The sequence below is a fragment of the Octopus sinensis genome, linkage group LG30, assembly GCF_006345805.1.
Source record: "Octopus sinensis linkage group LG30, ASM634580v1, whole genome shotgun sequence".
NCBI lineage: Eukaryota > Metazoa > Mollusca > Cephalopoda > Octopoda > Octopodidae > Octopus > Octopus sinensis.
In genome coordinates, this window is record NC_043026.1 from 8389538 (window position 1) to 8402282 (window position 12745).

Here is a 12745-nt window from a genome sequence, read left to right on the forward strand (position 1 = left end):
CAGAAGAAATGAGGGAAGGAGACTTCAATGTGGTCACTCTATATGCTAGAAATAATAGCCTAAATATAGTAAAGAAAGGGTTAAGAAGAAAAATAATGAGCAGAAGAAATGAGGGAAGGAGACCTCAATGTGGTCTGTCTATATGCTAGAAATAATAGCCTAAATCTGGTAACAAAAGGGTTAAGAAGAAAAATAATAAGCAGAAGACATGAAACGAGGAGACCTCTATGTGGTCACTCTGTATGCTAGAAATAATAGCCTAAATCTGGTAACAAAAGGGGTTAAGAAGAAAAATAATGAGCAGAAGAAATGAGGGAAGGAGACCTCAATGTGGTCACTCTATATGCTAGAAATAATAGCCTAAATATGGTAAGAAGAGGGTTAAGAAGAAAGATATTCCACAGAAGAAATGGGGGAAGGAGACTTCAATGTAGTCTGTCTATATGCTAGAAATAATAGCCTAAAGAAGGCATGGAAATGAGGGAGGGATGGCGAAAGGGGACACTGAAACTTTCATACAAATTTGTTCAAAAATCGTTCTTAATGGGGGAGGGGGCATGGCAACAGTTTGATGCTGTGCAAAATTCCTCAAAATAACCCCTTTTAATTTGAGTGTCCCGTCATGTCCTGAAAAGGAAGGAATACCTCGTTGAAAGCTCGTTTGAAAACACTTTTGTAAACATTTAAAAATAATGATTTTATAGAAAAAAAAATCATTAAAAAAACAACAAAAGTTAGTGGGGCATTAAAGTGTAGTTATACATAGGTGAGGCCTCAAACTGTACATATGCATTCATTTGTAAACTTGATAATGCGTGGAAAAACTTAATTCATGAAAAGACCCCCAGACTAACCTGTTCTAGGTCTATGGTGACATTGACTTCGTTGTATTCCATTCCACGGGAGAGAGGCGGGCTCTGCCACCAGCGCTCGGTTCCGTCGATGGCCAGTTCGGCATGATGGGACAACGATTCCACGGTGGGGTCGCATTCCTCGCACAGCTGGCCCGAATTGATGGTTATCCGCAGGTCGCTCTCCTTGGTGTCTCCGGCCACGCCGGTCAACCGACAGAACAGTTCTGGCGACGAAGAGTTCACGCCGCATGTGGACGAGGCGACGATGTCCTTGCCGAAGGCCAAGTTGAAGTAGGGCGGCGTCAGAACCCTCACTTGGGCCTCGGCCGGACTCCAAAACGCGGACACCGTAAATATCACCGTTAAGATTTTCGCCGTGGTGGTCATGGTTGTTGTCATCGTGGTCGTTATTTGTGAGTCGTGGTGGTCACTACCCGGACGAATGCTCCTTTTTCTTCTTCGCTGCGTTGACCCCACCATTTATTTCATAGATATATTACGTGTGTGGTGGTGGTGGGGGTGGGGTAAGATTTTTAAAAGAAATTAGGGGTTGCTTGTTCTCACCCCTATCTTTTGTTTTTTGTTTTTAAGACCCAGACAGAAGGGAACGAATGTTCCGTTCCTTCTCTGGTCGTGGTTGCGCTAGAAATAAAGAGAGAGAGAGACTTCTGCAGGAATTGAGAGGGGGGGAGGAGGTGGAAGTGGAGAGGAGGAGGAGGAGGAGGAAAGAGGATGGAAGTGGTGGGAGCGAGGGGGCAGTAGTGGTGGTGGTGGTGGTGCAAGCGAAGTAGGGCGGAGGCGGGGAATGGAAGCGCGAAGAATTCTTCCCCCTCCCCCCCCGAGCCAAAACTTAATAAAATAAAATGAAGCAATGTATATGTGTGTGGGTGCGTGTGTGTGTTTGTATGTGTGTGTGTTTGTACGTGTGTGTGTTTGTACGTGTGTGTGGATGTGTGTTGGTTGTATGTGTGTGTGTGTGTGTGTTTGTACGTGTATGTGTGTGTGGTGTGGGTGTTGTACGTGTGTGTGTGTGTGTGGTGTGTGTTTGTACGGTTGGTGTGTGTTTGTATGTGTGTTTGTTGTGTGTTTGTATGTGTGTGTTGTGTGTATGTGTGTGTGTGTGTGTGTGTTTGTATGTGTGTGTGTGTTGGGTATGTGTGCGTGTGTGTGTGTGTTTGTTTTTATGTATGTGTATGTTTGTAAGTATGTAAGTATGTATTTATTTACACACGAAGAGAAATCTCAGAGGAAAACGGCAGGAAGTGGATGGTGGTGGTGGTGGTGGTGGCGGTGGTGGCGGGGGGTGGGGTGGTGGTGGCAGGAGTGGTGGTGGTGGTGGTGGTGGTGGTGGTGGCGGTGGTGGTGGTGGTGGTGGTGGTGGTGGTGAAGGTGTTGGTGCCGGAGGTAGGGAAGAGGCTGGTGTGCCGTGCTTTTTCTTGATGGAAGTGAAAAGAAAGGAAGGAGGGAGGGAGAGCTACGGATGGTCTCCTCCCCCCCCACCCCACCCCGCCTCCGGCATTGTGGCGAAAGCGGAGGCGGAGGCGGTGGTGGTGGTGGTGGTAGAGGTGGTGGTGGTGGTGGGGTATAGACGGACTGGATGGTGATGGTAGTCAGTAGCAACTGGGAGGAGAAAGGGTGGCGGGAGGAGAGCAGATGAGGGATTAGACCATTGCAGGTGGGGGGGGGGGGGATAGGGAGGGTAAAGTATAAAGTGGTAGGAGAATGTGAAAGATGTTGCTGTTGTTGTTCTGCCAACTCCAATCACAATTTTGCCCCGAGCCAGAGTTCTGCACATAAATCAAGTTATATACTCTTTTTACTCTTTTACTTGTTTCAGTCATTTGACTGCGGCCATGCTGGAGCACCGCCCTTTTAGTCGAGCAACCGACCCCGGGACTTATTCTTTTTGTAAGCCCAGTACTATTCTATCGGCTAACTTTTTGCCGAACCGCTAAGTGAGGGGATGTAAAACACCAGAATGTTTGTAGAGCAATGCTAGGGGCACAAACACAGACACACAAACATATACCACACACACACTTATATAATTATATATATACATATATACGACAGGCTTCTTCAGTTTCCGTCTACAAATCCACTCACAAGGCATTGGTCGGCCTGAGGCTATAGCAGAAGACACTTGCCCATATGCCAGCAGTGGGACTGAACCCGGAACCATTGGTTGGTAAGCAAGCTACTTACCACACAGCCACTCCTGCGCCTATGCGAAAACAATAAATTAAAAAGAGAGATACCATTGAAAATCCATAATTTATTTATATTATACACAAAATGGCGCAGGAGTGGCTGTGTGGTAAGTAGCTTGTTACCAACCACATGGTTCCGGGTTCAGTCCACTGCGTGCACACTTGGCAAGTGTCTTCTGCTATAGCCTCAGGCCGACCAAAGCCTTGTGAGTGGATTGGGTAGACGGAAACTGAAAGAAGCCTGTCGTATATATGTATATATATATATAAGTGTGTGTGTGTAATGTTTGTGTGTCTGTGTTTGTCCCCCTAGCATTGCTTGAAAACGATGCTGGTGTGTTTACGCCCCCGTCACTCTAGCGGTTCGGCAAAAAGAGACCGATAGAATAAGTACTGGGCTTACAAAAAGAATAAGTCCCGGAGTTGATTTGCTCGACTATACAGGCGGTGCTCCAGCATGGTCGCAGTCAAATGACTGAAACAAGTAAAAGAGTAATGTGTGTGTGTGTTCTCCATTCCTTCAATTCTGTAATTTAGTCATTTTTAGGAAATACTCAGGAAGGGAAAGACAAAAACAGAAAAACAAGCACCACCCCCTTAAATGCCAAAACTCACACATCCTTTTATTACGTGTGGTGGTGGTGGTGGGGATGGGGTAAGATTTTTTTTTTTTTAAATTAGGGGTTGCTTGTTCTCACCCCTGTCTCTTGTTTTTTTTTTTTGTTTTTGAGACCCAGACAGAAGGGAACGAATGTTCCGTTCCTTCTCTGGTCGTGGTTGCGCTAGAAATAAAGAGAGACGGAGAGAGAGACTTCTGCAGGAATTGAGAGGAGGCGTCGAAGAGGAGGAGGAGGAGGAGGAGGAGGACGACGACGATGATGATGAAGATGATACTGATGATGACGACGACGACGATGACGACGACGACGATGACGACGACGACGATGATGACGACGACGATGATGAAGATGATGATGATGACAATGACGATGATGATGATGGTGACGATGATAAACATGATGATGATGACGATGATGATGATGATGATGATGATGATGATGATGATGATGACGATGACGATAATGATAATGATGACGATGAGAATGATGATGATGATGACGATAATGACGATGATGATGATGATGATAAAGATGATGATGATGATGATGATGATGATGATGATGTGATGTGCACAGGCACACACACATATACATATATATACATATATACGACAGGCTTCTTTCAGTTTCCATCTACCAAATCCACTCACAAGGCATTGGTCAGCCCGGGGCTATAGCAGAAGACACAGTGGCTGTGTGGTATGTAGCTTGCTAACCAACCACCTGGTTCCGGGTTTAGTCCCACTGCGTGGCATCTTGGGCAAGTGTCTTCTGCTATAGCCCCGGGCTGACCAATGCCTTGTGAGTGGATTTGGTAGACGGAAACTGAAAGAAGCCCGTCGTATATATGTATATATATATATGTATGCGCATGTGTGTTTGTGTGTCTGTGTTTGTCCCCCTAGCATTGTTTGACAACCGATGCTGGTGTGTTTGTGTCCCCGTCACTTAGCGGTTCGGCAAAAGAGACCGATAGAATAAGTACTGGGCTTACAAAAGAATAAGTCCCGGGGTCGAGTTGCTCGATTAAAGGCGGTGCTCCAGCATGGCCACAGTCAAATGACTGAAACAAGTAACAGAGTAAAAGAGTTATAGGGTCCACGAGAATAAAATATTAATCAAAGGGGCCCATAGATAAAATATGAATGAAAAACACTAGCTGTACTTAAGAAGACCCATTTAACCCTTTCAATACCAACCTGGCTGAAACCACCTCTGACTCTGTGGTACAAATGTCTTGTTTTCACAAGTTCTGAATTAAAATCTTCCACCAAACCTTAGTCACAATTTATGTTCCTAACACTAGCTGAATGATACTAAGTTATTTTACTAAATTCTTTGTTATATTTAAAATTAATTGATAGAAACACTGAGCATCTCAAAAGAAATACAGTATACGAAAGGTTGAGAATAAAAATAAGCAGAAGGAATCAGAAGGAGACCTCAATTGGATATGCTAGAAATAATAGCCTAAATTTCCTTCAATCCACACCTTTTCACTAACCCTTCTAATGTCCATACCAATGTAAGTGTTCTTAGCCTTTTGAAACCAAACCCACTCAAACCCTCCTCGAGCTTCAGTAGAACAATGTTTTGTTTTCAAAAGTTTTGAATTAAAATCTTCCACCAAACCTTAGTCACAATTTATGTTCCTAACACTAGCTTAATGATAACGAACTTATTTTACTAAATTCTTTGTTATATTTAAAGTAACTGAAAGAAACACAGAGCATCTCAGAATTAACCCTTTCATTACCATATTTCTGCTGAGATTCTCTGTGTTTCTTTCAATTACTTTAAATATAACAAAGAATTTAGTAAAATAACTTTGTTATCATTCAACTAGTATTAGGAACATAAATTGTGACTAAGGGTTTGGTGGAAGATTTTTATTCCAAACTTATGGAAACAAGACATTTGTACTAAAGAGCCAGAGGTGGTTTTAGCCAGGTTGGTATCAAAAGGGTACACATCTCCACATTTGGGCAGATGGAGATTAGAAGCAGTTGGAAGAGTGTGGCTTGAAGGAAACTTAGGCTATTATTTCTAGCATATAGAGGGACCACATTGAGGTCTCCTTCCCTCATTTCTTCTGCTGATTATTTTTCTTCTTAACCCTTTTGTTACCATATTTATGCTATTATTTCTAGTACATAGACAGACCACATTGAGGTCTCCTTCCCTCATTTCTTCTGCTGATTATTTTTCTTCTTAACCCTTTTGTTACCATATTTCTGTTTTGAGATGCTCTGTGTTTCTTTCAATTACTTTAAATATAACAAAAAATTTCGTAAAATAACTTTGTTATCATTAAGCTAGTGTCAGGAACATAAATTGTGACTAAGGTCTGGTGGAAGATTTTAATTCAGAACTTATGAAACAAGACATTTGTACTCAGGGGTTGGTAATGAAAGGGTTAATACAGTGACAAGAGGGTTGATTAAAACTGATGCACTAAAGACAGGGCGTTCATGTCTATACCCCTCTCCCTCTCCCCCACAATTCATCTTCCTAACACCCCCCTCTCTCCCTTCACCCTTGTTGCATGCCCCTCCCTCTAGCATTTTTGTATCTAACCAGTCAAATGGTTATGAGTGCAGAACAGAGCTTCAGACACAATGATGACAAGAGACAATGGACCATCATGGGATGGATTTTGGTGAATAAACACTTTTTGTATGGAAGTTGTTTAAACTATCAATTAAAGCACGAAATAAAAAAATACTTTTGATTCTACTTGGTACATACATACATGTCTCTCTCTTTCTCTCTCCCTCTCACCATCCATCCATTCATCTGTCTATCTTTCTATCTACCCATGTAGCTATCTACCTATCTATCTATCTATCTATCTATCTATCTATCTATATATATATATATATATATATATATATATATATATATATCACGCCTCCTTCCTTCAAACGGGAAGGAAGAGCTATTTTTATCATCCTTGTGGCTATGGCGAAAGAATGTATGTGGTCAATCTCTCATCAACTTCTTCAAGTATCGCTTGAAGAGGAAAGTGAGAGTAGAGAGGCAAGTGTTGTCTAGTGAATGTTTTAAAAAAAGATGGGTGAATGTAGCAAGGATGGCACGTATGAATGACGAAGCCACCTTGACTATGATCCTATGAACCGTAAAAATTAATACAGAGAGTTGCTTATTTGTAAAAAAATATAACATGTGACTTCATTGACCGAGGTTAGCGTGGTCTTTTCCGTAGACTTTTCTTTCCACGGGTAAACCTCACCTGTCCTCCCCTTTACACTCTATATTGACATTTCTGTGATAACGATCCCTATTGATCGATTTTTTTTCCTTTTCCTTTTATTTTTTATCCCCCCCTTTTTTTTTGCTTTCCTCTTTCTTTCCTTTTACGATCCCTTTTGATCGAAAACCAAACCCCCATTTTTTATCCCCAAAAGAAAAGCTCTACCTTGTAATTTGTCCCGTCTGTGTGCAGCCCTGTATGGCGAATAAAGAAACATATCTATCTATCTATCTATCTATCTATCTATCTATCTATCTATCTATCTATCTATCTGTCTGTCTGTCTGTTTATCTGTCTATCTATCCATCCATCTATCTATCTATCTATCTATCTATCTATCTATCTATCTATCTATCTATCTATCTATCCATCTATCTATCTATCTATCTATCTGTCTATCTATCTGTCTATCCATCCATCCATCCATCCATCCATCCATCCTCTCTCTCTCTCTATCTTTCTATCTACCCATTCAAGGAGTTTTCTTGCTAGGTCATCCATGCTGGGAGATCATCGGAGGAATTCAGGGTCAGCATGGGAGTCAGACAGGGCCGTCTATTGTCCCCACTCCTGTTCCTCGTCATGTTGACGGGGTCACCAGGACAGCCTACGCTACCTCCAGGAAAGGTATTCAGTGGACATTCGGCATGGTTTTCTATGGCTGGATGCCCTTCCTAATACCAACACCTCCAAGAGTGTAATGGGTGTTCTTACATGCCACCGGCACAGGTGCCATTTGCATGGCACCGGTACCTGCCATGACTGTGATTTTGCTCAGCTTAATGGGTCTTCTTCTGAAGCACAACATAACGCTAAAGGTCTTGGTCATTGCCTTCGTGAAGCCCAACACTTGAAAGGAACTCAGCCATGTTAAATACTAATTGATGCAGTTAGCCATAACCTGGAGCATAACTGAGAGCTACTATGCTATCCGTGCAGATAATATATTCTCATAAACCCACATTGAAACGTATGTAGGACAACAAAAAATATGCTGTAAATAACTGCTTAATAAAACTGTAGATGTGGAAAAAAATCTCTGTTCTTATGATCATTATTAATATTGTATATGTGTGTGTATGTGTGTGTATGTGTGTGAGTGTGTGTGTGTGTGTGTGTGTGTGTAAGTGTGTGAGTGTGTGTGTGTGTGTGTGTAAGTGTGTGAGTGTGTGTGTGTATTCAATATCAATATGAGCCTCTTTGTAGATATTTACACACTCCCCCCACACTCACACACATACTCTCTCACACATATGCACATACACACACTCACACACATGCACACAGGCACACACATGCAACAGACACGCACATACACATACACACACTCTCTCTCTCACACACACACATTCTCTCTCACACATACATGCACATACACACACTCTCAGTTTCTCTCTCTCTCTCTCACACACCCACACACACTCACACACACACACACACACACACACACAAGTATGTATGCGTGCACTCACACACACCTCCACAGACACAGGCCTCTGTTCCCTAGTTTTGTCACAAGATGAAATAGGGTGGGAACCAGAGCTTGGAGGCTGCATCTGTTTTTACTATCAATACCACCACCACCACCACCGTCGCCGCCGCCACCACCACCACCAACAACAACACCACCACCACCAACACCACCACCACCACTAACAACAACAACAACACCAACACCACCACCAACACCAACACCACCACCAAAACCACCAACACCACCACCACCACCACCACCACCATCACCACCACCGCTGCTGCTGCCACCTCGACTAACAACAAAAACAACAACAACAACAACAACCACAAGTGGCTGATTCCAAGAACCCCCCCCCTGCTTGGCTTGGCATCGACAGTTTGAGAAATGGGCCAAGAGAAGTAATTGAGAATAGAATTACAGCTGAAGCAGACACCCAAAGCAGATTCTAGCTTACTCTTTTACTCTTTTACTTGTTTCAGTCATTTGACTGCGGCCATGCTGGAGCACCGCCTTTAGTCGAGCAAATCGACCCCCGGGACTTATTCTTTTGTAAGCCCAGTACTTATTCTATCGGTCTCTTTTGCCGAACCGCTAAGTGACGGGGACGTAAACAACACCAGCATCGGTTGTCAAGCAATGCTAGGGGGACACCCAAGTTCCACGCAACTCCGTCAGAAGGTAATGGCGAACGTCTGCTGACTCTTACGCCACAACTTTCTCTCACTCTTTCCTCCTGCATCTTGCAGCTCACCTGCGATGGATCGGTGTCCCGTCCAGGTGGGGAACGTATACGCCAAGGAAACCGGCAAACCAGCCCTTATGAGCCAGGCATGGCTCGAGAAGGAACAAACAAAACATGTATAGGTTCCTCACCTGGATGGGACGCCGGTCCGTCGCAGGTGAGCTGCAAGATGCAGGAGGAAAGAGTGAGAGAAAGTTGTGGCGAAAGAGTCAGCAGAAGTTTCGCCATTACCTTCTGCCAGAGCCGTGTAGAGCTTGGGTGTTTCGCTCATAAACACACACATTGCCTGGTCTGATATTCGAACCCGCGATCCCTCGACCGCAAGTCCGCTGCTCTAACCACTAGGCCATGTACCACCACCAAAGTTGTAGCGAAAGAGTCAGCAGAGGTTCGCCATTACCTTCTGCCGGAGGCTGCGTAGAGCTTAGGTGTTTCACTCATAAACACGCACATCGCCCGGTCTGAGATTTGAACCCTCGACCGCGAGTCCGCTGCTCTAACCACAAGGCCACGTGCCTCCACTACCTCTATATGGTAACTAGATGTGTTAGAAATAGCAACCAAATTTTCAAGTCACACCCGACTGTGATTTAGAAAGATGTATTGGAAACTGTATTTGTGTACTCTCTGTGCACAGGGGTAAAAAGGAGGGTGGAACGGCAGGGCGATGACCTTATCACTGTAAGATCAGATCTGACCTAGGGTTAAACAACAACGACCATAACAACAACAGCAACAACAACAAATTCCTTTGCTCACACTTCTACACCTCTGACAACATCTATGACACAATCCCCACCACCACCACCACCATCACCATCACCACCACTACTACCACCACCATTACCACTAACACCACCACCACCACCACCACCACCATCACCACCACCACCACCACCACCACCACCACCACCACCACCCACAACCATCATTGCTGATGCCGCCATCACCATCATCATCATGACCACCACCCATCACCATCACCGCCATCATCACCACCACCACAACCAACGCTGTTGCTACCACCATCACCACTGTCATCATCATCCTCATCACCACCACCACTACCATCCTCATCATCATCTTCATCATCATCTTCATCATCCTCATCATCATCTTCATCATCATCTTCATCATCATCATCATCATCATCATCATCATCTTCACCATCATCGTCATCTTCACCATCATCACCATCATCATCTTCATCATCATCTTCATCATCATCATCATCATCATCATCATCATCTTCACCATCATCGTCATCTTCACCATCATCACCATCGTCATCATCATCATCATCATCATCATCATCATCATCATCATCTTCACCGTCATCATCATCGTCATCATCATCATCTTCACCATCATCATCATCTTCACCATCATCCTCATCACCACCACCACTACCATCCTCATCATCATCTTCATCATCATCTTCATCATCCTCATCATCATCTTCATCATCATCATCATCATCATCATCATCATCATCATCATCATCATCATCATCATCATCATCATCATACAGAACTGCCCCCATTTTCAAATATCTTCAGATAAACTCTTAAAAACTATCCCACGCTACCCCTGCTGCTGCTGCTGCTGCTGCTGCTACTTAAGCTCCTTCTAACATACCACTATTTACTTCTCCCTCTGTCACCTCCTCCTCCTCCTCCTCCTCCTCCAGCTCCTCTGACAACAACAATGACATTGGTGATAGTAATACAACTCTGCTTCAATCTGGCCACGCCCTCCACCACGCAACAGCCAGACCACCACCACCACTGCCCGCTACCACCACCACTACCATCATCGCCGCCACCGCCACCACCACCACCACCACCACCGTCACTGCTACCACCATCGTCACTGCTACCACCACCGTCACCCCACACCATCACCGTCACCCCCACCCACCATCACAGCCACCACTACCACCACCACCAATGCTACCACCACCGTCACTGCCGCTCCGCCACCACCACCACCACCACTGCCACCACTGCCACCACCACCACCACAGCCACCACTGCCGCTCCACCACCACCACCACTGTCACCACCACCACTACCATCATCGCTGCCGCCGCTACCGCCACCTCCACCACCACCACCGTCATCCCCCACACCATCACCCCGCCATCGCCACCACCACAACCACCATTACCACTACCTCCATCATCATCACCCTCCCCTTTGCCACTGCCATGACTACCACTCCTGCCTAGATTCCAGTAGGAATCTGTTTTCCTTACCAGATGCTATCGCCATCAACCCATCAACGCCACTACAATACCACCACCACCACCACCACCACCACCGCCCCACCACCACCACCACCACCGCCACCATCACAATCACTGCTGCCACTGCTAATATAACGCTAAATGCTAACATCAAAATGTGTCTGTCTGTCTGTATGTACAGCAGTGCTTTTCAAACTTTTTGCTGGAGCGGAACCCCAAGGAAACATTCCACTGGCTCGAGGAACCCCTGTGCAATAATTTGATAGTCTTATGCACACATATCGGCACAGGAGAATTAAAAATTACAGCCGATTTTAGCAGTTTTGTAACTTCTTGCGGAACCCCTGCACTGTACTGGCGGAATCCTAAGGTTCTGCAGAACCCTGGTTCAAAACCACTGATGTACAGATTTTAGCAGTTTTGTAACTTCTTGCGGAACTTCTTGCGGAACCCCTGGACTGTACTGGCGGAAGCCTAAGGTTCCGAGGAACCCTGGTTGAAAACCACTGATGTACAGTGTAGTCTCCATGTTTGAACACAATCCAGAAATGAAGCCAGCATGCTCTCCGCTGGATGCGTAGTGTCAGTTGTGCACGCACGACAGAGTGTAAGCGTGCCCCGAGAGAGAAGCCGGACATAAGAAGCATTAGATGCAGTCTGCAAGAGAGATGGCTGCACTGGTATGGCCTAAGGCGGCGAGCTGGCAGAATCGTTAGCAAGCCGGGCGAAATCCTTAGCAGTATTTCATCTGTCGTTACGTTGTGAGTTCAAATTCCGCCGAGGTCGACTTTGCCTTTCATCCTTTCGGGGTCGATAAATTAAGTACCAGATACACACTGGGGTCGATGTAATCGACTTAATACCTATGTCTGTCCTTGTTTGTCCCCTCTGTGTTTAGCCCCTTGTGGGTAATAAAGAAATAGGTATTTCGTCTGCCGCTACGTTCTGAGTTCAAATTCCGCCGAGGTCGACTTTGCCTTTCATCCTTTCGGGGTCGATAAATTAAGTACCAGTTACGCACTGGGGTCGATATAATCGACTTAATCCCTTTGTCTGTCCTTGTTTGTCCCCTCTATGTTTAGCCCCTTGTGGGCAATAAAGAAATAAGGAACGTTAGCACGCCGGGCGAAATGCTTAGCGGTGTTTCGCCTGCCGTTACGTTGTGAGTTCAAATTCCGTCGAGGTCGACTTTGCCTTTCATCCTTTCGGGGTCGATAAATTAAGTACCAGTTACACACTGGGGTCGATGTAATCGACTTAATACCTATATCTGCCCTTGTTTGTCCCCTCTATGTTTAGCCCCTTGTGGGTAATAAAGAA

General features: G+C 45.0%; 2 protein-coding genes across 3 annotated transcripts in view; both read right to left on the reverse strand.

The window, feature by feature from the left end:
* Positions 1-3849, reverse strand: part of LOC115226763 (laminin subunit alpha) — a 50421-nt gene extending 46572 nt beyond the window's left edge. The window contains exons 1-2 of the mRNA XM_029797783.2: positions 3703-3849; positions 855-1359 (exon numbers count right to left, since the gene is read on the reverse strand). Of these exons, the coding sequence (XP_029653643.1) occupies positions 855-1334 (480 nt within the window). The 5' untranslated portion in view covers positions 1335-1359; positions 3703-3849. The remainder of the gene's footprint in view (positions 1-854; positions 1360-3702) is intronic.
* The window catches only part of LOC118768538, a 492176-nt gene that overhangs the window by 370397 nt on the left and 109034 nt on the right, over positions 1-12745 (reverse strand). The gene's annotated exons all lie outside the window — the stretch shown is intronic.